The 27,813-nt window shown below is 41.0% G+C and overlaps 1 protein-coding gene across 2 annotated transcripts in view; it reads left to right on the top strand.

Annotated features, from left to right (window-relative positions):
* Nucleotides 1-1,866: 1,866 nt before the first annotated feature.
* The window catches only part of insyn1 (inhibitory synaptic factor 1), a 215,372-nt gene continuing 189,425 nt past the window's right edge, over nucleotides 1,867-27,813 (top strand). Inside the window, exons 1-2 of one of the 2 annotated variants that reach the window (XM_062024280.1) lie at nucleotides 1,867-2,243; nucleotides 2,472-3,754. In XM_062024280.1, coding sequence (XP_061880264.1) covers nucleotides 3,611-3,754 — 144 coding nt within the window. In that variant the 5' untranslated portion in view covers nucleotides 1,867-2,243; nucleotides 2,472-3,610. Of the gene's footprint in view, nucleotides 2,381-2,471; nucleotides 3,755-27,813 lie in introns of both variants that reach the window. The other variant, XM_062024273.1, reaches the window with a different exon arrangement.

The raw sequence follows: 27,813 nt of genomic DNA, 5'->3' as shown, positions 1-27,813 counted from the left end.
ATGCATATCCAATATTGTTACAATAGTTATAGGTCAAAAATATGAAAAGCACAATAGATTGTGATTGTTTTTTCTGTAGGCATAGCTTAATTTTTTATTAATCAAATGACATTTAATTTACTGGAAACATACTGAATTAGCCTTACAGCATCAGCATAACATCTGCATTTCTAGGACAGCAGACCAAACTAATCTGCATGGAAAATCCACATACCCTGAATCCCGCTTTACTATTACCAAACCTCTGGCTGTACTGCTATGATATCTAAGAAACCTTTCCCCCATTAAAAAAAACAACCTCAGGCGCATTACTCGAAGTAAGTTATTATTGTGATGATGTACAATTTTAACACAGCGAAATCCCCAAAAGGGACACACAGTTAGTCATGAAATAGGGATAACTTTTGAGTTCAAACCATCAACGTACACAGTTTGGGACAATTTTATTTTTTTTGTTACGTCACAACAGAAGGGTACTACAGGTTATCTGCACCATACTGAATCAGAATGAGCGTGTCTGGAGCTCCTGGGTCACACCGTCCATCCCTTCCGGGTGCCTGTCTTGGCTGGGGCCTGCTGGCTCTATATATATATATATATGTATTGATTGTATTTTTTTTGTTGTTGATATATATTCATTCATTATTATATATATATATATATATATATATATATATATATATATATATATATATATATATATATATATATATATATATATATATATATATATATATATATATTATTATTATATATATTATATATTTTATTTTTTTATATATTTATATATACACTTATCTTTTGTAAAATACATTTGTACAGCCGATATGGGCATCTACATCAACAATATGATATGCCTGTGTAGCTGGACAGGACAAAAAAATTTAAATAAAAAAATTAATGAGCCAGCTAAAATATATCCATTAAATATATGGAAAAGCGGCTGATGGTGTGTTTGACGGAAAAGCAGCTCCTAGGTTAATACTGTCAATTATTATCAAATTAGTTCAGAAAAATATGGTAGATGTTAGTAGTACTGTACATTTTATTGTACTGTAATATATAATATTTAGATCTAAGAGTTTGTTTTTCTTTTTAAAATTCACAAAATTGTTATGTTTCGGGCGGGCAAGCACCAATTGAATTGGTTTCCGTTAATTTCAATGGGAGACGTTGTTTTGAGAGTGTTTTGAGTTGGGAGCTCAGAAACAATTAAGCTCTCAAGTCAAGATATTACTGTAGTTAACTTCTCTTTAGAGCTTTTGTAATAATCAAGAATTTTAAAATTGGATTCAAAACTTTACCAGTGCGACTTTGGAACGGTTCATTACTGTTGATTAACTTTATATCAGCTCCTCTGAGCCACTTTGAAGTCAAACTCCGTCACCCAACTGATTGTATTTGACTTTGGAAGCCACGCGGAATGAAAACTTCCTAATCAGTAGGCCAAAAAGAAAGAAAAAAAAAAAAGTCTCCCAATTGAGGTAATGAAACAGCAACCTCGCCTTCCATATTAACGCCGTACCGTGCAGGTGTTGTGGGGCCACGCCGCCCCATTTGAGACGCCGCGCCCGGCGGTGTGTGAAGACTTCATCCCGGTTTAAGCGAGAGATAACACACTCGATAAAACTTTGACGACAGCTAGCGAGCGAGGGACGCCGGCGGAGGAAAAGACAGAGGTGGAGGAGGGACGGCTGTGCCTTTAAAGCGGCAGGCTCCTCCTCCGCCGAGTGGAGCAGAAGCGGCGAGTGGTGCTGGCAGAAGTCGGAGCCACATGATAAACTCTGGCATCAGCTCGCCTTCATCCGGCAGTCAGGGAGGACACAGCGAAGGTGCAAGGGGGGGGTCAGAGAGACAGTAGAAAAGAGCAAGCACGGGAGAAGGTGGCGAGAGAGAGAGAGAGAGAGAGAGAGAGAGAGGAAGGGGTCGTTCGGGGGGGTTGATGAGGCAGATAGACGAGCAAGCAAAAGAGAGGAGAAGCTGTCATATGCACACCGCTTTATTTTTTTCCCCGCAGCTCTGCCCCCGTCTGTCAACTGCCTGGCGGGGATGACGGGTGGCTCGTTTTCTGGCGGCGCGGTTATCTGAGCGAGGCTGGCGGCGGCGTTGACAGAATCAGGGGCGGCATCTTCGGCCACTTTCCTCAGCGGAGCAGCCTCAGCCTCCTCGGCCGTTCCCCCCCCGTCTGACGAGTGGGAGAGCTGAAGGACCCCCGCTGATAGAGGCTTCTCTCTGTCAAGGCAGTAAGTAGGGGAGGGAGAGAACTCTTGAGTGTGTGTGCATCAGAAAGAGAGAGAAAGTGTTTTGAGTCAGAGGGCGGCGAGAGGATGTTGGAAGCGTGCGTGGCAATGATGTGCGCGGTGCGTTGAGCTCAAAAAAGGTGAGTCCATGTGCGAGTGTTTTGTGACTCCCAGTCCCCAGCAGGGCAAGGGTAAGAACTATAAGAGAATAAGTGGTTGCTTTCTGTCCAGGTGCCATGTGCGATTGGCCAGCACGCCTCGTGGCAGCATCATCGCCCCGGATTCGTGGAGAAGTGCTTCCTGCGCTCCATCGGGAATCTTTTACGGGATTTATCTCATCTCGCTGGATGGCGGCGGGGAGCTCTGTGCCTCTCTGAGAGAAGAGTCCGCAGAGAAAAAGCCACGGATAATAAGTAAAATAATTATCCAATCAGGGCACAGGGAGGCAGACCGGGTTCCCTTAGCAACAACTGAAGGAGAAGTCGTTTTCTCTTTCTGCTTGCTTTTTTTGTGTGTGTTTTTTTTTTTTTGGGGGGGTGGCGGGGGGGCACACCCATATGGACTGCTGTGGGTCAAGATCGGTGTGACTCGCGCCGACCCCGATCCCAGGAAGAGTTTCTGCTTCTCAACTGTAACTGTGTCTGATCTGCGCCATGATTTCTACCACGAGTCACGTTTAGCTCAGAAATCCAATTCATCCTGATCCCACGCCACCTGGAATAAATCCTTTTTTCAAGGTGGGCCAGGATTCTTTAGGAAAAAAACTCCACCACCTGTCTGCCTATGGACTAGATGGACAGCATCATTAAGTTGTCCAGAATCTCTGATTTTGGATGTCCTTTGGAATACCTGTTTTTTTTCCAAGAAAACTATTTAGAAGAGAATAATCGGGGGTGCTGTATCACACTTTTCTAAGGTAGCATGAGGGCTCCAGCTGAAGCCTAAGTATAGAAATATGTTCTAAATAGCCTCTCCTCTAAAACAGTTGAGTTGTACACTCTGACACATGAGATGAGTTGGCTCAGCGCGATTATGTAAGATTTTCATTCCGGCCTCGGCACATGTTTTTTGTTTTTTTTTGGTGCCTCTTTCTTTTTTTTCCCCATGGATTTACCGCGTTTGATTTCGCCCACGCTCGTATTCTTCCCGTTTCCGGACGAATGTCGTGGATGTCAGCGAGTGGCCCTGTGGCGAGGAAAGGCGTTTTGGTCGTCCGGGTGCTTTTAAGATGTTGAGGTCTCCCTGCGTGGCCGGGGCCCCTGTTCGGATCAGTAGCACTGAGGCTCCTCGTAGCCAAAGACATGGACCCCGACTCGGCTCCCCCACGCCCTCAGCCCGTTGGCCACTGGCCCCACGTCCCCCTGTGAAGGATGTCCCTCAGCAGAGCTCCGGCCCGGGACACCTCTGAGACCCCCAGCCCGAGAGAACGCATCCGCAGCCACATGAAGATGGTGATTGACCAGCTGGAAGGAATCCTCAGAGAGCTCAAGGATGTGGCCAAGGAACTCCGGGAGGTAAGTTTTTGGAAAAACAATCACAGGTTCCAATTCATCATGGCCGAAGGAAGAAGCAGAGTACATTTTAATCCTACTCCCGTCTCTATTTACTTCCTGTGTTTAAATGTTGTAATTGGAGAATAGAATTAGGAATGCGACAAAGTATGCAGTGATAAAAGATTAATGAAAGTAGAATTAATCAAAAAGCAGTAAGAAAGAGAAGCATCCACACACACACCAAGCTCAGGGTTCCGAGTGGGTGTGCTACCAAGGAAGAGTTATTTTAATTAAGCGTAACATTCTCCTCACAGTGTGGAGATTCTGATTAAGATTTAAATGCGGGAGCTGACTTTTTTCCCCCTCTCGTTGTGCAGCGGGAGGATATTGTTGATTAGTACTGCAGTAAGGGGGGTGTCTTCCCTTCCCATCAAACAAGAGGCAATTACAAATACTCCTCATGTGTTCTGTGGAGGGCTCGAGGGCGGTGAATTCTACGTAAAAAAAAAAAAAGAAAAAAAAAAAGGCTGAGATAAGATCCAACACTTTAGCAACACCGCAACAGTTATGTAAGCGTTTTGTTCAGGATCAACGAGATTCCTCCGGTTTTGTGGAGATTTGTGTGTGTGTTTCAATGTCAAGGATGTTTGAAAGAGACTCGGTAAAGAAAGATGATGCGTTATCGCTATTATGCCCCGATAAGAATGTGACTCAAACTAATGGGCGGCAGGTGTAAAGAAAAAAAAAATGTGTCTCGGACTGATAATCGGGAGCACGTCGGTCCGAGAGAGCACACAATGGCCCTCGTGGTGTCTTTGGGATCTTGTCCCGTAGCTATGAGCTTGTCTTTGCACAGCTCATCTTAAAGAAAGAGATAACAGCAGGCGGGGAGACAGAGACTAATGGAAGCTCTGTACACCCATCCCATGTCCTTCCAATTATTAGCCTTCCACCTGTTCCCAGTGAACCAGAAGGGAAGGGGAGGGTCTTTTAGGCTGCATTCTCACTTCTAGTACCATACTGTCTGCACAAAGATACTTGGTGCAGACGGGTTTGCTTTGCATTCACGCTGGTATTTCTGTCAAGGGACTAAAGGCTCAAAATCGGAAGTCCAAAAAACCTTCCGAAATATACTTTTAAAGAGCGCCCTTGTCACAAACAACGAGGGAGAGACTTTAGCAGAGTAGGGTTGTATACCGCAAACCGTTTTTTATTGATACCGGTACAGGAAGACCGGTAGATTGTGGACAAACGACATGGCTAGTCTTACTTTCGATCCAGCTAACCGTCGTAGTTATGATAGAACAGGTGAAGCTGTATCGCCTGCTTGCCTTTAGTTGAGTGCTAAATGTGTAAAAATTTAGGCTCGCATGCCAAAAAGCAGTGGCGGGCCCTGCGTTTCCCACCTAGGCCTTCAGTGATGTCCGACGTCAATAACTACCTCTCAAAATACCATCATTGATGTCACCACATAACCGTTGCTGGAGAAATACTATACAGGAACACATTTACGCACTACTGGGCATTGTACAAGAAGAGTTATTTTTTGCCGCATTTAAAAATCATTAAACCCGCATCAGCAATTAAAACATATCTTATGTGGTACTGGCAAAAATAAAATAGCAAAATACATATTAAACGTGAAAAAATTCATAAATAAAATATCTGAACTCACATTTCATCGCCGGGACAGCTGAGCTAGCTTCCGAGGTTGGCCGACATGGTCTCACATATCCTTTTTGAAAATGGCCTTGCAAATATATGTGTTGTCTTGTCTAATCATATAAGATGCAGACAAGGCGTGTTGGCTGAGTTCTTAAAGTTTACTCCACAGCGTACTCATCAAAAACATCCTGCTGCCAGCACGTGTACATTCAACCATCTAAAGGGGGCTACTGCGCATGCTCTTTACTACTGTGGCATGCTGGGTAATGGAGTTACCTAGCTCATAACATAACAATATATATCTCTGCCTTAGGCCAGCTAGAAGGCCTTACTGACAACAACTTGTGATCTGATTGGCTGATCAATTATATCTGTCCGTTCACTTACAGTGCACAGACGCCAGCATTGTTGATTTTGAAGGCTCTTGGCAGATTCGGTACAGCATGGTAACATAAGCTAGCTGAATTCGGATTGGATACAAACTCTAATCTAAAAACAACAGCGTTGGATGGAGCATAATATGACATGAAGAGAATATGGATACTTTTAGATATTTAGGGAAAGTAAATACACAAATAATTGTATCTTTAATTATGATCATGATTTCTGGTTATGTTAGGCCAGCAGAGAAGGCCTTGCTGGCCCTGACGGCACACCACTGCCAAAAAGAATGAAAACGCAGCTCAATGCAATATTTATCCCGAATGAGTTGCGTCCAAGGGGAGAAAACAACGACAACTGGAACACTTGCAACTCACTCATGGAATATGTTTGACGTGAACACTGCGTTCTCGTCAGTTAAACATCCCAGGCTAATCTCCTACAATGTTTCCAAGATGGCAAGTCACGGTGAGTAGCGTTAAGTTTGTATAGTTATCAATTGCGCTAATAAGAATTACTGTTATTGTTCTGCCTCTGCTAACGCCGCTTCTTGCTAGCTTCGCAGACAGATAAAAGGTTGTAAATAAAGACACAAGTGGAGGTCTGTAAAGAAATAAAGAATGTCAATATATGAGATAAAAGTAACTTGTTTGTGACATTCCAACATTCAGCTCAACGCTAACTTACAGTAGATTCGCCATAAAATGCTTCTTGTTAGCATTGGCGATTTTATAGGGCGATTTCAACACATCCAAATAGGACAATGAAATACACAACTAAGATTTACATTACAATCAAACAGGTAATGTGTAATAAGTACAACACTTAGAGACACTTTGCAGGGCTCAATATACTACCTCTGACTACGGCAGCACCCTAGGGACAAAATGAACTGAATGCATATTGCATATGATATTCAGAAGTACAAGGAAAACCAATTTAACAACTGGAAACAATAATTTAGTGATCCTCATCTACCGTCGCCAAACGAGGGCAAAATATTTTCATCTCTCTGTTTTTTCCCCCACTATTTTAACTTCTGAGACACCTCTGTAAATATAAAGTGTTGAAGCATTAGTGTACATGGACTAGGGTTGTATGGTATACCGCTAGTATTAAAGTACCAAGATACTAATGAATTAAAACCGGTTCTATAGTGCTTCTGAAAAATACCACTACTTTTTTTGTTTTACAGACATGACGGCACACCTTTGTCACGTCATGACATTGCTGGTAAAACGAGCACAGGCACATGTTGGGCAGCACACGTGTACTTACAAGCAGAAACAGAATGGAGAGACAATGGATGCATTTTGGCTTAAAACTAACAATAAAGTTGAAGCTTTAAACACTGAAGCGCCGCACTGCAAGACGTGCTTTAAAACATCATCGCCGCCCTGCAAGACGTGCTTTAAAAAATCCTTGCCGCCATGATAACAAACAAAGTAAGTTTCTTACAAGTATCATCCTTGCAGGACTAAACATGGAGCATACAATAGCTAACCGCTAACAGCAAGCTAGCACTCCTGAATGTAAACGACTGCCATGGGTGGATTACACAGACATCGACTGTAACGATGCAAAGTACAAGTGCCGTATCTAGTCGATACTACAATGATTACATCGATATTTTTTATTATCACAAAATCCTTTGAATTTTTAAAATTTTTATAAAACCATAAAATACGTCCCTGGACACAGGAGAACTTTGTTACCAATGCATGACCATGTAACTACTTGGTATTGGCTTAATACCAAAATATATAGTATCACTTAAAACTTATGTAAAGTATACAATAAACAGAATAATAAGTGCTTATTAAATTTTAACAGAAGTGTCGATATAAATTGTTAAAACAGAAAGTAAGCAGATCCATTAGTCTACTGCTTGTCCCAGATATTAACAGTAAATGGACAAGTTGATTAATAATTCAATTTTATCCTGCTTGTCCATCATAATTTTCACAAAACAACACAATGGGAAATGGCACAATAAGTTACTGCATATGTCAGCAGACTAAATAAATAGTAGCCTTTGTTTGCCTACTTACTACTAAAAGAGAAGCTGTCTTGTATGTTCACTATTTTATAACAAATTTGATCTTATATTGCAACAGATTTTATCGTATGATTGTCTGTTGAAATAAAGCCAATAATTTTATTTTTTTTGTGGTCCCTTTTTGTTTAGAAAAGTATTGAAATACATTTTGGTACAGATACCATAATATTGGTATCGAGACAACCCTGATATAAGCAGTTAATTTATCAGCATTGTGTGACTCGCGCTTTAAAGGCAGGTGTTAAGATAATACCTCTCTTTTGTGATGTCACATTATGTCAAGTCAAGTCAACTTTATTGTCAATCAGACCATGCAACAGTACATGACACAGCAGACTGGACATTGTAATTCTCCCATACTCCAATGTGCGATATTAAAACAAGATTTGACACACATTAAGCATAGACTAAACATTAGACTAAACATAGGACATATATTTAACAGATAGACAAATTACAGACAGTCAGCTTACAGCTACAAACCTATCATACTGTTCAAGAATAAAATGTGCACGTCATAGTCACCTCCAGTGTTGCTTTGTGTGCAAGTTCTTAAATCAAATGTAACTTATCTGAACAATATCCAGCGTTGTGGTATTTCAATTAACTGGAACCCAGTGTGCTGTGGGGCCCTATTGTAGTGAATCACACCTGAGCCATCATAAATTAATCAAATCTTCAATAAACACGTGAAAGTAAACAATGTGATAAAGAACATTTGACATCAATCAATCTAGGGCAGTGGTTCTTAACCTGGGTTCGATCGAACCCTAGGGGTTCGGTGAGTCGGCCTCAGGGGTTCGGTGGAGCGGAGGTCATGTGACACACCCGACTCATCGTGTAAATAAAAACTTCTCCCTATTGTCGTATTATGGATCCGGCAACAGCAGAAGTCACACTGGTTTTCAGGCGTGTATTTTGTTGTGAGTTCATGCACTGTGTTGGTTTTGTTTTTTGAACAAGGCGATGTTCATGCATGGTTCATTTTGAGCACCAGTAAAAAACACATATAACTTTGTCTTGAATTTGAAAAAAATTTTTTTTTTATTTTTCACTAAAGAAGGGTTCGGTGAATGCGCATATGAAACCGGTGGGGTTCGGTACCTCCAACAAGGTTACGAACCACTGATCTAGGGATGTAGATATCTGGTCACGAAACTCCTCACTCTTTTGCCTTCTCCTTCATTGTCCATTCGTTTTTGGTGACTTTATATACTCTGGACCTAGACGTTGAGTCCGCGACATATATGGCGGACAATAACTGATACAGTCTGCTTTACCAGTCCAAAAGCATTCGCCGTTTTCCGTAGTCTTTCCTTGACAGCCAGGTAATACAAAGCACACGCTACCTTTTTTATCACATCCACGGGAGCCCGCATTTTCGTTGTCTCTCCTTCGACAAATGGACAAAGTTTTTTGGTAAGTGACTCACAGCTGACCTGGACAATTGAAAGTTCTCCTGCCGCCTCAGAAGTGTTGTATCTGAAATAGCTGCAATCGCTTTCTCTTAAGGTATTAATGTGTGATTTCCACAAGCGTCTGTACATGTAGAGCAGGGATCTCAAACTCAATTTACCTGGGGGCCACTGGATGCAGGAACTGGGTGAGGCTGGGCCGCAGGAAAATATTTCTTAAAAAAAATCTAACATGCACTTTTTAATGAATTCACCTTCTTTGAATGGCCATCCCGCCCTAGCAACATACTTGCCAACCCTCCCAAATTTTCCGGGAGACTCCCGAATTTCAATGCCCCTCCCGACAATCTCCCGGGGCAACCATTCCCCCGAATTTGTCACGATTTTCACCCGGACAATAATATTAAGGGTGTGCCGTGATAGCACTACCTTTAACGTCCTCTACAACCTGTCGTCGCGTCCGCTTTTTCACCATACAAACAGCGTGCCGGCCCAGTCACATGTTGTATGAGGCTTCTGCAGACACACGTAAGTGACTGCAAGACATACTTGATCAACAGCCATACATGTCACACTGAGGGTAGCCGTATAAAAAACTTTATCACTGTTACAAATGTGCACCACACTGTGAACCCACACCAAACAAGAATGACAAACACATTTCGGGAGAAAATCCGTACCATAAGACAACATAAACACAACAGGACAAATACCCAGAACACTTTGCAGCCCTAACTCTGCTCAGGGGCCGCGTGTCTGAAACCCCTGATGTAGAGGAAGGGGAAATGAGCATGTCTGGATGACTGACCTCCATATATCTAGTGTTTACCTCCGAGTGGAAACAGGTTGTTATGAAGATGGCTGTGGCGAGTTCTTTCCGACGTCACTTCTTGTGTGGGGCGCTGTCTTTCTGGCGTCACTTCCTCTCCAAACTCAGTTTGTAAACGATCGATGAGTCCATACAAAGCTAAGAGCCGGAGATTCAAGAAATACACGGCGCACTTGCGCCTGTAAAAAATTATCCAAGGAGAAGGACCTCAAACGATGGTTTAGTGTGGCTGACACGATGCTTAGGCTAAATCATTATTTCTTTAAAGGAGTTTAATGCAACTCAACAAGACAGGTGTTACCGCACCCCCAAACATGTTGTAAAGGACAACCCTGGTTCATGTTGGACGTTAACATGAGGTTTTTAATCGTGCCCCTTTCTGACTCCCTCTTTGCGGCCATCCGCACTTGCGTACTTTGCAAGAGCACACGCGGCGAGCCTCCTTTAAAAGTGGGACGGCGCACCCCGTGATTGACGATTATGGGACTACAGCAAGTGGAGTAATGCCGCCCGGAGATATTTATGAACAAACACGCGTCTTGTGCCACTGCCAGTGCCGAGGCCTATTACCATTCTCGTCCCAGGACCCATTAAGGGAGCTCCGCGTTCCGACGGAACAAACTTTGCAAAAATATCCCAATCTCAAGATGGGTGGGATGGTGGAGTGGGTGTCATATTAGTTCTCGTGATGCCGGTATCGATATCTCGCAATTAACTGACTGTGCGATGATCAGCTCGAGCGAGAGGAAACACAGAGCAAAACAGTCGGATGCCAGGATGTTTAATGTTGCATAAAATCTGCCATTCTTGGCCCATGTGAAAAGGAACAACATAATAGATAACAACTGTCACATAAATAAATGATGAATTACGAAGTGAATGCGGTGCAATAAATAACTGGTTATCAACCACAAGGTCTTCTGGGTGCTGAAAAAAACTTTGGCGCAACTCAAAAGATTTGACTTCATGGCCGCTCTGAAAAGGCATTTTTCAGTCTCCTGTCGTATTTAATTTTGTATAGTTCCCAACATGCTTGCCAGAATTACATTAAAGTACATTACAGGTTTACGCGTGCACAATTCGTTATATCAAAAAGTGTGGGAAGATTGTTCAATGAAGCCCCTTATTTAAATCTAGGAGGCTTGTGAGTGTTCACATTGTGTGTTTAACAAAAGCTTGGACGAATGCAGAAAAAACATAACCTCATGATATTCTTAGAACACAGCAATTTGCCAGCATATTTTTTGAAATTTTTTTTTCAACCTTTAATTATTCAACCAGGGGTGTCAATCATATGGCCCAAGGGCCGGATCAGGCTCGCAAACAGGTAAATATATTGCTAAATATAAAAATTAACCTGACATTTTTGAATGAAAGAAACTGCTGTTATAAATTAGTCCAATAGATGTGGCAATAGCAATTATTTGTATTTTTGTAGATGATGCTACATATGTACAAAATAAACCACATGATGATAGCACCTCAGTCAAGGAAAATGATCAAACTACATAAATAACATACTGTAATTTCATTTTGATATAATTTTTTTTATCTTGATAGATTTAACATTAACACCAATGAGTTTACTGATGAACATTATCACATAGTCTATTCGGAAAATATAAATAATAACAAATAACGATAGAATACTACAACATCCATCCAGCCATCCATGTTCTACCGCTTGTCCCTTTTTTAGGGTAGCGGGGGGTGCTGGAGCCTATCTCAGCTGCATTCAGGCGGAAGGCGGGGTACACCCTGGACAAGTTGCCACCTCATCTCAGGGCATACTACAACATGTACATTACCATTCAAAAGTTTGGGGTCACCCAAACAATTTTGTAGAATAGCCTTCATGTCTAATAACAAGAATAGACTGTCGAGTTTCAGATGAAAGTTCTCTTTTTCTGGCCATTTTGAGCGTTTAATTGTCCCCACAAATGTGATGCTCCAGAAACTCAATCTGCTCAAAGGAAGGTCAGTTTTGTAGCTTCTGTAATGAGCTAAACTGTTTTCAGATGTGTGAACATTTATTTAGGGACGGCGTGGCGAAGTTGGTAGAGTGGCTGTGCCAGCAATCGGAGTGTTGCTGGTTACTGGGGTTCAATTCCCACCTTCTACCTTCCTAGTCACGTCCGTTGTGTCCTTGGGCAAGACACTTCACCCTTTGCCTCTGATGGCTGCTGGTAGCGCCTTGCATGGCAGCTCCCACCATCAGTGTGTGAATGTGTGTGTGAATGGGTAAATGTGGAAATACTGTCAAAGCGCTTTGAGTACCTTGAAGGTAGAAAAGCGCTATACAAGTACAACCCATTTATCATTTATTTAACATGATTGCACAAGGGTTTTCTAATCATCAATTAGCCTTCTGAGCCAATGAGCAAACACATTGTACCATTAGAACACTGGAGTGATAGTTGCTGAAAATGGGCCTCTATACACCTATGTAGATATTGCACCAAAAACCAGACATTTGCAGCTACAATAGTCATTTACCACATTAGCAATGTATAGAGTGTATTTCTTTCAAGTTGAGACTAGTTTAAAGTTATCTTCATTGAAAAGTACAGTGCTTTTCCTTCAAAAATAAGGACGTTTCAATGTGACCCCAAACTTTTGAACGGTAGTGTAAGTGTAAAAAAAAAAACAACATTATGATTTGTACAATTTAAGAATGTGCTTGTTTTATTTTTAAACAAAGAAAATAATCTGCAGTTGTCTTTATTTTTAAGTTATTGTGCCGTGATTTTACCCGTCCGGTCCACTTGGGAGTAGATTTTTCTCCATGTGGCCCCCGATCTAAAATTAGTTTGACACCCCTGTATGAGACCATTTCGTCAGAGCTGCCTAAGTCCTCAAGTTTTCAAAATCTAAAGATGCAATTTCTAATGTTTTATAGTTTCAAAGATTAGCAACATATCTCCCATATTTTTCGGACTATAAGACTCACCTAAAATTATTTCATTTTCACAAAAATCGACAACGCGCCTTATAACCTGGTGCACCTAATGTACGTAATAATTCCGACCTCGGAGCATTTTTATTTGGTGTCAAGATATGTATGATCGGTAGATGGCAGTCACACATAAGAGAGGATTTTGTGCGCCATTGTTGTCCGCACCAACGCCGTAGTTATTAAGCTCCTTCTTTTGCCCTACCCTCTGCTGTTGCCATTTCCAATACAAAGTAGCGTAGTATCTTATATCTGCTTATATCTGTCAGTAGATCCGCTATGGAAGCGCCTGAAAACCACCAGTGTCGTGGGTTGATAGTATTCTCCCACGGAACTTTTGTTATTTGCAGAGTTCCGGAAGGACGGTTTTTCACGGGACAGATTTTCGGAGTTGTTGTTGTTGTTGTTGTTGTTGCACTAGTGAGCCACAAATGAGGAGATGCTGCTCCATTTTTGATTTAAGCAAAGTCTGAATGTCATTATAACAGTATCTTCTGACACTCTTCCTTCGAATCCCGTCTTAACACGCTACACCGCTACAACAAAGATGACGGTGAGGAAAAGCTGTCTGAGTGGAGCCATGTAAATAAAACCCGCCGTAAAAATGGCCCATCCTGAAGAGATGGTCAGAAAGCGACCTGAAGATGGTCTATAAAACATAATCTATGCAGTATTTTGACCAAAGAACCACCATTTCATGATCATCACATCTAGGAAAAACATAATATGACCCCTTTATTGTACCTTATAATGTTGTGCGCTTTTTGTATCAGTGCAGTGCGCTTAATAAACCGGTGCGACCTATGGTCCGAAAAATAGGGTGGTTTGCAACTTTTTCCACCTCAAAAATTAAAATAAAAAAATAAACACAGAAGAGCTGGGTAGTTTAGTGACATCCTCGAAATCTGCCTCCCCGAATTTAACTGCGAGGTTGATAGTCGAATCCAAATTTTTCAGAATTGAATTGTCGAGCAGTCGACTCTTCTAAAGCACCCAAAGTCCAAATCCTTTTTTATTCCACTATTATGGTTTAAGGTAAATCTCTTTAACTTGTAGTTCTTGTTAGGCATCACAGAAAACGGTGTTCCTAGAAAGGCACAGGGCAAAGGCCTCCAACAAGGTAGAAAGCTAGGATTCAGTTCACAGTATTTCAAGCAAAGAACTGTTTAAATCCGAGGTGTCAAACGCATTTTAGCTCAAGGGGCTGCATAGAGAAAACTCTGTTCTCAGACTGGTAAAAACATTGAATAATAATTTCAAAATAAAGACATTTCAAAATAGTTTTCTTTGACTTGCATTAGCCACAAATTGAAAAAGCACATTCTGAAAATGTACACATTACAAATAATCCTCTTGACAAAGCACTTTGAGTTAGTTAAATGATACATTTTGAGGAAAAAATTGGTGCAGTTCCAAAACACCACGAAGAACACTGTTGTAATGTGGTGTCCAAGGGCCAAATGATAGGAAGACAGACTTTCAGTTTGTTGGAAGTTTGGCGTGTTTATTGACAAAGCACGTCTTAAACACGTGTAAAACCGAACAAAAAGTCAAAGTAGCTACTTAAACAATCAAAAGTACAAAGCAAATAATCTACTCACTCAAATCAAGGAAGGAAAGCATGTGTTTTGGCTACAGCACGTCTGAATTGTTCACAACAAAATGGCCCCCGCACATAACCTTTCTGCTCTTTTATATGACTTCCCATACTACCTGGCATGCAGCACTGTTGCCCATAGGTTTGCTTACCAACATAATCTATAATTTCTAAACATCAAAAAGTGAGCCTACAATAGTGTGTCGTCAAAGTGTTAAAATAAAATAACCCAAAGTTACTATTGCTATCCAACCTTCATATCTCTCTGAACCAAACCTAAGATTAATCTAAATCAGTGGTTCTTAACCTTGTTGGAGGTACCGAACCCTACCAGTTTCATATGCGCATTCACCGAACCCTTCTTTAGTGAAAAATAAAATGTAGGTTTTTTTTCAAATTCAAGACAAAGTTATATGTTTTTGGTAACACATTAGTATGGGGAACATATTCTAAGTAACAAAGACTTAATTTAGAGTTTTTTGGACACTATAGGGGAACATATTCTAAGTAACAAAGACTTAATTTAGAGTTATTTGGTTAGGGTTAGGGTTAGAGGGTTAGGGCCAGGGTTAGGGTTATAATGAGGCCATGCCGAATAAGGCATTAATAAGTACTTAATAATGACTAGTTAAGAGCCAATATGTTACTAATTTGCATGTTAATAAGCAACTAATTAATGGTGAATATGTTCCCCATACTAAAGTGTTACCATGTTTTTATACTGGTGCACAAAATGAACCGTGCATGAACATCACCTTGTTCAAACAACAAAACCAACATAAACTCACAACAAATTACACACCTGCAAATCAGTCTGACTTCTGTTGTTGCCGTATCCTTAATACGCCGATAGGGAGAAGTTTTTATTGACACGATGAGTCGGGTGTGTCTTGACCTCCGCCGAACCCCTGAGCCCGACTCACCGAACCCCTAGGGTTCGATCGAACCCAGGTTAAGAACCACTGATCTAAATAGAAAACAAACTACCCTCTCTGAGTTGGTATGATCTGAAGCTGTCTGTGATGACATCATCAAACTCACAAAACCAGGGAATACCAACCGGCTCCGTCTCAAACATTTCTGAAGATGAGCTGCCGCCACATGTAAGTATCTTGCCACAGTTAAATGAACACATTTATCTGATACAAAAATTAAACCAGTACTTTTATAAATGCTAGCAAACCAATAACCTAATGACGTGAATTACACCTGTTGAGACGAGTGATGAGTACCAAGTTCATCCACTCTGTCACAAACACAATGAATTTAGACATTGTCTCAGTGTTATTACAAAGCCATTAAACTTTAAGCACTTCCGGTTTAGCATTCTCATGTTGGCAGTTCACCATTAAAGACGTGTTTGAAAAAGCAAACACGCAAAAAAAATGTGTTTCCTTAAACCGCCACAACATATTCATTTATCATTCAAATATTACAATTATAATCAAAACAATTGTCAAAATGACATTATAATAGCCAAGTTAAAGGTAACATAGCTACAAACTTAACCAATATGAACATGGTATATTTAAGCATAAATAAATAAGAACAAACAACAAATGTAGAAACACACATTTTTACAATAGAGTTCAGGGTGCACATCGTGCTGTCAACAAATTGCGAGCGCTGCATGGAATTTTGACTATAAAGATGATGATCATGTTGACTTAAGTCTTTTTGTCTTACCGTTTCGTTATTTTGTCTGTTGAGTGGATAATTTACGTTACGTTACGGCATTAGTCTGCTGCCAGCCACAACAGGAGCATCTGATTGCTTGCACCTGCGCTAATTGGAGCAGCGGCAGCAAATCCAAAGGGCCCTTAAAGTCAGCTCACACTTCATCTTTAAACAGTGTGATTGCAGCTTATTTTTATATATCTATGAATGTTCTCATTCATCCAGGTCATTGTAATCTCAGGGCATTCAATAGATCGCAACTGGACTGTTTGGTTGGTCTTAGAAGACATGGAGCAAATGGAAAAGAAAACTATGAGCTCTTTTAAGGGAACAGCACCAAGTCAGTGGTACAGATATAGCGATGACACCTGGGTGAAAATCAGAAGTCAAGAAGTGCAATTGAAGGCACAGGGGACAAAACATCAAGTTCACACGTGAGGATATCAAAGACAGTAAATTGCCTTCTTTGGACTGTGATGTCCACATTGGAGAAAATAGGGGCTTCCATGTCGGGTTTTTACCAAAAAACCCACACATACTTATCCATACCTACTTTTTACTCACACCACCCACTGGAACACAAAATGGGCGTTAAGAGAACCCTACAACACAGAGCACAAGCATTTGAGGGAAGCCCTCAAAACCTGTGGTTACCCTAGCTGGTCGTTTGTGAAAAGTGCATCCAGTTCCAGAAATGACATGAACAGAGTGGATGAGGGAGAAAAAGGTGACAGACGCAAAAATATTGTCATTCCATTTTTTATCAGGTTTATCTGAGAAACTCAGTAGATTTTTTTAACCTTTAACCGTCTCAGTACACTTCAAACCAGGCAACACCCTGAGACAGAGACTGGTGAATCCTAAAGGGGCGGTATAGCTCGGTTGGTAGAGTGGCCGTGCCAGCAACTTGAGGGTTTCAGGGTTCGATCCCCGCTTCCGCCATCCTAGTCACTTTACCCACCTGCTCCCAGTGCCACCCACACTGGTTTAAATGTAACTTAGATATTGGGTTTCACTATGTAAAAGCGTTTTGAGTCACTAAAGAAAAATGCTATATAAATATAATTCACTTCACTTCACTAAAGACCGGACGGACACCCCACAAAAACAACCTGGTGTATGCTATCCATCGTAATGATGAATGCACTGATTCATATATTGGGGAGACAAAACAACCACTAAGCCCACATATGGCACAGCATACACTACCGTTCAAAAGTTTGGGGTCACCCAAACAATTTTGTGGAATATCCTTCATTTCTAAGAACAAGAATAGACTGTCGCGTTTCAGATGAAAGTTCTCTTTTTCTGGCCATTTTGAGTGTTTAATTGACCCCACAAATGTGATGCCCCAGAAACTCAATCTGCTCAAAGGAAGGTCAGTTTTGTAGCTTCTGTAACGAGCTTAACTGTTTTCAGATGTGTGAACATGATTGCACAAGGGTTTTCTAATCATCAATTAGCCTTCTGAGCCAATGAGCAAACACATTGTACCATTAGAACACTGGAGTGATAGTTGCTGGAAATGGGAAATGTAGATATTGCACCAAAAACCAGACATTTGCAGCTAGAATAGTAATTTACCACATTAGCAATGTATAGAGTGTACTTCTTTAAAGTTAAGACTAGTTTAAAGTTATCTTCATTGAAAAATAAGGACATTTTAATGTGACCCCAAACTTTTGAACGGTAGTGTAGATGGGCAAACTCTTCAGGCCAAGACTCAGCTGTTTACCTTCACCTTAAGGAGAAACAGCACTCCTTTGAGAACAAAAATGTCCGGACGGATGGTACGAAAGCAGTGTGAGAGAAGCCATCTATGTCAAGTTTTAAAAATCATCCCTGAACAAAGGAGGTGGTCTGCGACACCAACTGTCTTCCACATACAACACTGTCATTTCACCTATTCCTAAAAGACTTTGCAATTTAGCATCCAAGGAGTTAGAAACATTCTGGTCACGGGAGGTGACCAGAATTTGTTTACAACTGAATGGAATGCTAACGTGGGGGATTTTGACTATTTTAGACTCGATCCACAGAGATCATTTCCGCCACACAATACTTCAATGCTATTGAGGGGAAATGACACTTCGACGACTGTTGTTGGTATTGACAGTAGGACAGTAGGATTGCTCGTTTGCATCAAAACAGTTGTGTTTCTCACCGCAATAGGGCAAAACCATCCTTGCCCAGGCACATCCTTCTGGTTTTTGGAGTATAAATATTTGGGGTTTTGGCATCACCCGCTAGACGAGTTCTGACCAATCTAAGTCTAAGACGAGATCTGACCAAGCTAAGTCTATGAGCATGAACTGATAAAGCCTACTCGGATGAGAGGCGAAATGTCTTCTAAGACAAACCAAACAGTCCAGTTGCGATTGTTCGAAAGCCCTGAGACTCATTGTTGTACTTACAAGAGGAAGGTCCTTGGTCCGATCCCCTGGCTCGGGGTCTTTTTTTGTGGAGTTTGCATGTTCTCCCTGTGACTGCGTGGGTTCCCTTTGGGTACTCCGGCTTCCTTCCACCTACAAAAACATGCACGTGGGGATAGGTTGATTGGCAACACTAAATTGGCCCCAGAGTGTGAATGTGAGTGTGAACTTTGTCTGTCTATCTCTGTGGGCCCTGTGGTGTACCCCACCTTCCGCCCGAATGCAGCTGGGATAAGCTCCAGCCACCCCCCTGTGACCTTGAGAGGGACAAGCTGTAGAAAATAGATGGATGTGTTAAAGAACAACAATATGACGGTTCCGCCAGGTCTCAAAACTTATTTTCCTTAAACCAAACAAATGTATGTATCTTTACTGAAATACTCATAAATACTAATTTTCTACAAACCACTTCATCAAAGTTAGGTGAAGTCTTGCTTCCATTGAAGTTTTTGCTATGCACATGTGCCACACACTGTATTGTCACGGTATTTTTAACACCAGTGGTGTAGTTTTTGTGAAAATGCAGCTAACTATCAGACGGACCAATATTGTAAAAAAAAAAATGTCTTGGAAGTGAGTAAATGGTTAAAATTACAACCATCAATATCCCAACGCAAAGGATCGAAGAAAAGTAGCATGGAGTCCAAGTGAGAAAGAGAAAATGCACTTTGAATTTCATAATTTTCCCTTTTAGCCAGACCTTGACCTCACCCCATTTTTCTACCCTGGGGGGGTTTGCTTTCCTCGTAATTGCAAGGAACATCTTGAAAGGAGGTCAGCGAGACGGGTCTTGTTTTCTTGCTTTTGCCAGAATTCATTCTTCCTCATTAATACAACCTGTGCCAAACACACGGCCCTAATTCCTGCCAAAGTTCAACCGCAGAGTTTAATACTCGGCAAGCGGCGCTCCGCAGTGAACCTACCGGAAATATCTGCTGTGAAACATTTATCATTGCTCTGCTCCAGTAGTGTGCCCCATATTGAAAACATTCTTGGCTCCACTATTGCAAGAATTGTTTTTAACCGTTTTGTATGATGCAAGGCGAACCTTGGTCCTAAAATTCTGGTACATCAGTGCATTATGATTGTCGCTCGAGTGCTGAATGCTTTCATAAAGCCACAGTAGCATCCAAGCCAATAACTCAATAGCTTCTTGAACTGAATAGAATCATTTTCTGGCACAAAGACCAAAAAAAAAAATCCCTGAGTGACTTGCAGGACAATATCAACTATATAGATATAATCTATTTTGTTGGGGTTATTAGATGGCTGTTGAAAACTGCAATGCATCTTTTGATGTTACAAGACTTCTGTCAACTTGGTTATAGATTCACAAGTACATGAAGTAAAAATAAGCCTTTTCAAAATGTTAACACTTTGTAGTACCCAGCAAAGCAGACGACGTTTCTGGGTGTTGTTGATAAATGTTTTTTGCCTTGCATAGGAGAGTTTTAACTTGCACTTACAGATGTAGCGACCAACTGTAGTTACTGACAGTGGGTTTCTGAAGTGTTCCTGAGCCCATGTGGTGATATCCTTTACACACGGATGTCGCTTGTTTGTTTGTTTCAAGTTTATTCACGATACCATAGAACAATTACAATAGTAGTGAATATCATTGAAATATGTTGGTAAGTGAAAGGGTCCCCCAAATAAGCTAGAAGAAGCTTTTGACAGGGGGTTCAGAGGACAATATATACATGGAATGATGAAAGTACAGCCTGAGGGATCGAAGGTCACGGGCTTAGCTGCTTACGTGCAGTGATTTCTTCAGATTCTCTGAACCCTTTGATGATATTACGGACCGTAGATGGTGAAATCCCTAAATTCCTTGCAATAGCTGGTTGAGAAAGGTTTTTCTTAAACTGTTCAACAATTTGCTCACGCATTTGTTGACAAAGTGATGACCCTCGCCCCATCCTTGTTTGTGAATGACTGAGCATTTCATGGAGTCTACTTTTATACCCAATCATGGCACCCACCTGTTCCCAGTTTGCTTGTTCACCTGTGGGATAAATAAGTGTTTGATGAGCATTCTTTAACTTTATTAGTATTTATTGCCACCATTCCCAACTTCTTTGTCACGTGTTGCTGGCATCAAATTCTAAAGTTAATGATTATTTGCAAAACAAAAAAAAACTGTTATCAGTTTGAACATCAAATATGTTGTCTTTGTAGCATATTCAACTGAATACGGGATGAAAATGATTTGCAAATCATTGTATTCCGTTTATATTTACATCTAACACAATTTCCCAACCCATATGGAAACGGGGTTTGTACATTGACGCCATATTGGATGTTGCGAACTGTGAAGATGCCTCATTCATGTGCTGCATGAAATTTTACCAACAGGTTTACATTACCCACCACATCTCATGTGATTACCTTTCAGAGGCAAGACTGAAAAAAAAATATATACACTATATTGCCAAAAGTATTTGGCCACCCATCCAAATGATTAGAATCAGGTGTCCTAATCACTTGGCCAGGCCACAGGTGTACAAAATCAAGCACTTACGCATGGAGACTGTTTCTACAAACGTGTGAAAGAATGGGCCAAAACTCACCCAGCAAAGTCTCACGGGATGTGGGGGAGAAAAGTGAGAAAAGTCGGCAAAAGTCCCCAAAATGTTCAAAATACCTACCCAGGTTCGAGTCCCACAAGTCCTGCCGCCGGCCGCGCAAGTCCCGGGATGCCCAAAATGTCCAAAACGCCCCCAGCAAATTCCCACGGGAAGTGGGGGGGAAAAGTGAGAAAAGTCGGCAAAAGTCCCCAAAATGTTCAAAATACCTACCCAAGCGTGGAACTGTCATAGGATGCCACCTGTGCAACAAATCCAGTCGTGGAATTTCCTCGCTTCTAAATATTCTGGGTTTGGAGGTTGCCAGGAGAACGGTACTGCATTGTACCAAGTCTGAAATTTGGTGGAGGAGGAATTATGGTGTGGGGTTGTTTTTCAGGAATTGGGCTTTGCCCCTTAGTTGTAGGGAAAGGAACTTTGAATGCCCCAGGATACCAAAACATTTTGACAATTGGACAATAATTGGACAATTCCATGCTCCCAACCTTGTGAGGAACAGTTTGAAGCGGGCCCCTTCCTCTTCCAACATGACTGTGCAACAGTGCACAAAGCAAGGTCCATAAAGACATGGATGACAGAGTCTGGTGTGGATGAACTTGACTGGCCTGCACAGAGTCCTGACCTGAACCCAATAGAACACCTTTGGGATGAATTAGAGACTGAGAGCCAGGCCTTCTCGACCAACATCAGTGTGTGACTTCACCAATCCACTTTTGGAAGAATGGTGGAAAATTCCTATAAACACACTCCGCAACCTTGTGGACAGCCTTCCCAGAAGAGTTGGAGCTGTAATAGCTGCAAAAGGTGGACCCACATCATACTGAACCCTGTGGATTATGAACGGGATGGCACTTCGAGTTCATATGTGTCAAGGCATGTGGCCAAATACTTTTGACATTATAGTGTATATATAAAATAGATCGGAGGTGTCTCCATGCTGTAGGAGGCTTATTCAGAGCCGAACTATTTGAGAAATTGGACTGATTTAGCGCACGGACACGTACTGATTGTTCAATACAAGTATTATTACACGTATTAGTCAGGAAAGACCAAAAGCATCATAGGTCCTCTTTAAGGTGTGTCAACCAGTGGTGAAGTCGGGCTGTGCTACACCGCGAGTAAATCTCACGTCCTGGAAATATGAAACGCAGTGTGAAAGTTTCCCGGCAAGGTTGTCATTAATAGTCTATCAGGGTGACATACAGCCGGTCATACTTGTGAATCGCATGACAGTCCTGGTGACAAGTACAATTAGAAGGACATAAAGGAAGGACGTTGGATGGTAATACCCCGATAAACCGCTCCATTTGTAATAATCACGGTGGCAGGGGAGGCGACTCCGGAGGAAATCGCTCATTTAGTTGCCGCATCAACCTTGGACAGAGGATAAACAAGAAACATTGAACGTTAAGCACCCTCTGACATTTCCAACGTTGCTAAAACTAACTTTCACAAAATAGATGGCGTCCAAAGGGAAGACAATACTCTTTTATCAGACACAAGCAGGCTGGCAAATTGAAAGAATGTAATAAAGCTCTGAGGGAAAAGTCAAGATATGCAAGATGAAGCACTATAAAAAAAAAAAAAAAAAAATCTTGGGAAGGAAAAGCGGGATGATGAACTGTTATTATGGCCATTATGGAGACGCATACTAGGAGCAGGCGATGAAGCACATCTGTGTTCAGTGCAAGACAAATGAACACAGGAAAGGCAATCAGAACTCCTCAAATACAATAAAGCTCCAGAATGAGACAGGTCAAATGACGATAAAGGAAAGAGCAATTATCAATGGCAGAGTACGGCACATTTGAAGACATTACCCTCTTGACAGTGGCCTCGGGATAGATGGGTGGGTAGTTTTCTGAATAGTCGTCATTACCCGAGACCCTGCTGCTTTATTAATGAGAATGGCCGCCGTGCAGCTTTAGGATTATTTCATTAATCTTTGAAACTGTGTCATGAACCAAACAACAGACATCATTTTTCATCTGCGGACAGCCAGGCTTTAACAACCGCCCCTCGTATTAAAGTACGGTGGGACTTACATCGTCAAACACGACTGATTTGTTTCGGTTTTCAAAAGATTGTTCCTTTTAAGATAATGACATTTGAACCATCGTTTTTTTTTTTTTATATATGTTTGAAGTATTAATTTTTTTAAAAATCAGATTAGTCACGTGACTGCAGTTGATTAACTTTTAGTTACCACAATTGAATATCAGTCTTTACAAAGGCACTCAAGAAACAAAGGAGCATACAGTACATGTTTATTACAGTACATGTTTATTGCAGTACATGTTTATTAACAAAAAGAGCATAAAACAGAAAAAAAAATAAATTAATACAACACTTTTTAAAAATGTATATATCTATGGATAGGTCTGAAGCTGTTGATATATTTGAAGCGTTGAAAGTAAAAAAAAAAAATCATATATTATTTCCTCAAAACACTTTTATGTGTGTGACCATTTTTCTGCCGCTTGTCCCTTTCGGGGTCGTCATTGCTCTTAAAATAATAATGCATCAAAATCAGTTTTGTTTCTGTGATTAATTATTCTAAATTGTATTTTGTGTTTTCCCCCATAATGAACATTATCTTAACAAAAAGAGCATAAATCATAAAAATAAAAATATATATATACGAACCTTATATATGTGAATAGGTCTGAAGCTGTCGAATAATCATGTATGACTTATTTATTAAACTTTTTGGCGCGCATCCGTTTTTCGTCGCCTAATACCCTTAACATACTTCTAAACTAAGTAGACACAAATATTAAACGTCTGTAAAGGGGATTTGCAGTTTTTGCACATCATTCACTATTCTTATATGAGACAACAACACTTTTTCTGTGCTTTATAAATCGTGAAAAACTGCTAGCAAGAGGTGGCTAACAATGCAGGTAATGGGTTTTCATCTACTTCGCCTATAAAGCGCATCCAAAAACTGCCAGCAACACTCCATTTACATGCCGTGACCAACACATTAAGAAAGCCATAGCGACATTGTTATTTTAAGAGCTAACACAGAGGAACTACTTTTCTGGCGTCGTGACACATCACCTTGCTCACACTGATACTAACTTGAGCTGCTAATAATGGTTGTTGCGACCCGCCATTAAAAATAAATAAGAAGCTGCTGTATTGCGTTGAGTTGAGAAAAGTAGATATTTGGTTATTAATAGTGCATCTATTGTATAAATGTGTGGCACAAGCCGAGAAGTTGGTCAACTATGAAAAATGTACATGCTACCAACTTGGTCTCACACTTTAGTAGTTCTCACATTTTTTCACCAAGTACCACCTCAGAAAAAACTTGGCGCTTCAAGTTCCACCCATAATGACCAACATTAAAATACAGTGGCGTAGTAGGCCTAAGTAGTCATTAAAAAACAAGGCTGGTGTTTTATCTAAAACATATATATTTAATATTTTTGACCACTGTAACATTACACACAGTTGAATAGTAACACTGTTTGAATACATACCAAAATAAAACACTGTACTTTAAACAAGTGACTCCTTGGCGTACCACTAGTTGGAGTCGGTATACCACGGTTTGAGAATCCTTGCTGTACTGTATGCCATCCCTCCATCCATTTCCCACTGCTTGTCCCTGCTCTCAACAAATACAACGCGACATAAGACCACCTCAAAATCGCGAAGAAACATGTTTTTACTTTTTTCATCTGAGGAGAGAGAATTATTCTGAATTTAGCAGCTCAAGAAAAATACAACATACGAGCTGACATTGTGAGTCACTGTTAAATGTTCCTATTGGAAAGGTTTAGCACGTAACAACGGTGGCGTTCTTTGAACCCAGTGCAGCCAGGATAGAAGTTTCGGAAATACACAAAATGACCAAATGTCCTAAATATATCATGTTATCATGACTCTTACTACATTAAATACATACTAGGTTTTTAGAGGGTTGTATACACAGAATAGATAGCATTCCCATTACCTGCATTGTTAGCTGCCTCTTAATAGCAGTATTTCAATATTTAGATTGCACAGAAAAGGGAAAAACATGTGTGTTCTTGTCTCATAAAGATCGTCAATCAATTAAAGTTTACTTATATAGCCCTAAAACAAAAGTGTCTCAAAGCCACAACAACATCCTCGGCTCAGATCCCACATCAGGGCAAGGAAAAACTCAACCCGATGGGATGACAATGACAAACTGTGGATAATTGACAAAATTACCCCCCAAAATAGCATGTTGATGCTTTTCTAAAATATGTATCCACAGCTGCTATTCTTTGTGTGTTATCAATGTGCTGCAGTAAAATTAAAACTCTCTGTAAAGTGTGCATGATACTTTTTTTGGTCGTCTATTGTGTCGTGTGTTTTGAGGGTTTTTTTTGCATCGAGAGGGCCGATTGAGCATCGTTTAATTTTGCTGGCTTATGCAGCCTCTCACTACCACACCCAGCAGGCACAAGACATTAATAAAACGTTGATTATACATATAGTACAGGCCAAAAGTGTGGACACACCTTCTCTTCGTTCAATACGTTTTCTTTATTTTCATGACTATTTACATTGTAGATTGTCACTGAAGGCATGAAAGCTATGAATGAACACATGTGAAGTTATGTACTTAACAAAAAAGGGTGAAATAACTGAAAACATGTTTTATATTCCAGTTTCTTCAAAATAGCCACCTTTTACTCTGATTACTGGTTTGCACACTCTTGGCATTCTCTCGATGAGCTTGAAGCACACCTGTGAAGTGAAAACCATTTCAGGTGAAAACTTCTTGAAGTTCATCGAGAGAATGCCAAGAGTGCGCGAAAAAAGTAATCAGAGCAAAGGGTGGCTATTTTGAAGAAACTAGAATATAAAACATGTTTTCAGTTATTTCACCTTTTTTTGTTAAGTCCATGACTCCACGTGTTCATTCATAGCGTTGATGCCTTCAGTGACAATCTACAATGTCATGAAAATAAAGAAAACACATTGAATGAAGAGAAGGTGTGTCCTAACTTTTGGCCTGTACTGTACTTTTTCTTTAAAACTGACTTTGCAACAACTTTGCAGAATAGTTATAATTCGTAAATTGAGACAACGTTGGATCCACGTTGTTGGTTGGGAAATTACCAAATTTCAAAGGTCAAATCTACGTCACAACCTGACGTTGAATAAACGTTGTCAAAAAGCATGTTGTTTCAACATTGTATTGGTGGATGTTGCAGAATATTGGTCGTGAAATGACCAAAATTCAATGGTCAGAACCCAACATTGATTAAATGTCGTCAAAAATCATGTTGTCCCAACGTTATGTTTGAGTTGCTCAACGTCAGGACCTAATTCAGCAAGTTCTCAACGTTGTTTTAAAGGCCTACTGAAATGAAAATTTCTTATTTAAACGGGGATAGCAGGTCCATTCTATGTGTCATACTTGATCCTTTCGTGATATTGCCATATTTTTGCTGAAAGGATTTAGTAGAGAACATCGACGATAAAGTTTTGGTCGCTGATAAAAAAGCCTTGTCTGCACCGGAAGTAGCGTGACGTCACAAGTTGAAGGGCTCCTCACATTTGCACATTGTTTACACCATCAGCGAGAGCGATTCGGACCAAGAAAGCGACGATTACCCCATTAATTTGAGCCAGGATGAAAGATTCGTGGATGAGGAAAGTGAGAGTGAAGGATTAGAGTGCAGTGCAGGACGTATCTTTTTCCGCTCTGACCGTAACTTAGGTACAAGGGCTAATTGCATTCCACACTCTCTCCTTTTTCTATTGTGGATCACGGATTTGTATTTTAAACCACCTCGGATACTATATCCTCTTGAAAATGAGAGTCGAGAACGCGAAATGGACATTCACAGTGACTTTTATCTCCACGACAATACATCGGTGAAGCACTTTAGCTACAGAGCTAACGTGATAGCATCGTGCTTAACTGCATATAGAAACAGACGAAATAATCCCCTGACTGGAAGGATAGACAGAAGATCAACAATACTACCAATCTCTGGACCTGTAACCACACGGTTAATGCTGTACCGCCTGGCGAAGCTTAGCAATGCTGTTGCTAACGACGCCATTGAAGCTAACTGAGCTACGGGACCTCGAAAGAGCTATGCTAAAAACATTAGCTATGCTAAAAACATTAGCTCTCCACCTACGCCAGCTCTCATCTGCTCATCACAACCCGTGCTCACCTGCGTTCCAGCGATCGACGGCGCCACGAAGGACTTCACCCGATCATCGATGCGGTTGGCGGCCCGGAGACGGAGGAAGTCAAGGTGAGGACAGCGGCGCGGCGGCGGGCGTGTAGCTTTTGATGACACCCCGGCCGCCATCAGAGTCGGCAAGAAACATATATTTCCCCAAAGTTACGTACGTGACATGCACATAGCGCCACGCACGGACGGGCAAGCGATCAAATGTTTGGAAGAAAACTGCGTACTCACGGTAGCGCGTCTGCTATCCAAGTCAAAGTCCTCCTGGTTGTGTTGCTGTAGCCAGCCGATAA

This window comes from Entelurus aequoreus, linkage group LG02 (genome assembly GCF_033978785.1).
Source record: "Entelurus aequoreus isolate RoL-2023_Sb linkage group LG02, RoL_Eaeq_v1.1, whole genome shotgun sequence".
Classification (NCBI taxonomy): Eukaryota; Metazoa; Chordata; class Actinopteri; order Syngnathiformes; family Syngnathidae; genus Entelurus; species Entelurus aequoreus.
The sequence above is the reverse complement of the archived record's forward strand: the minus strand, read 5'-3'. Positions and strand labels throughout refer to the sequence as shown.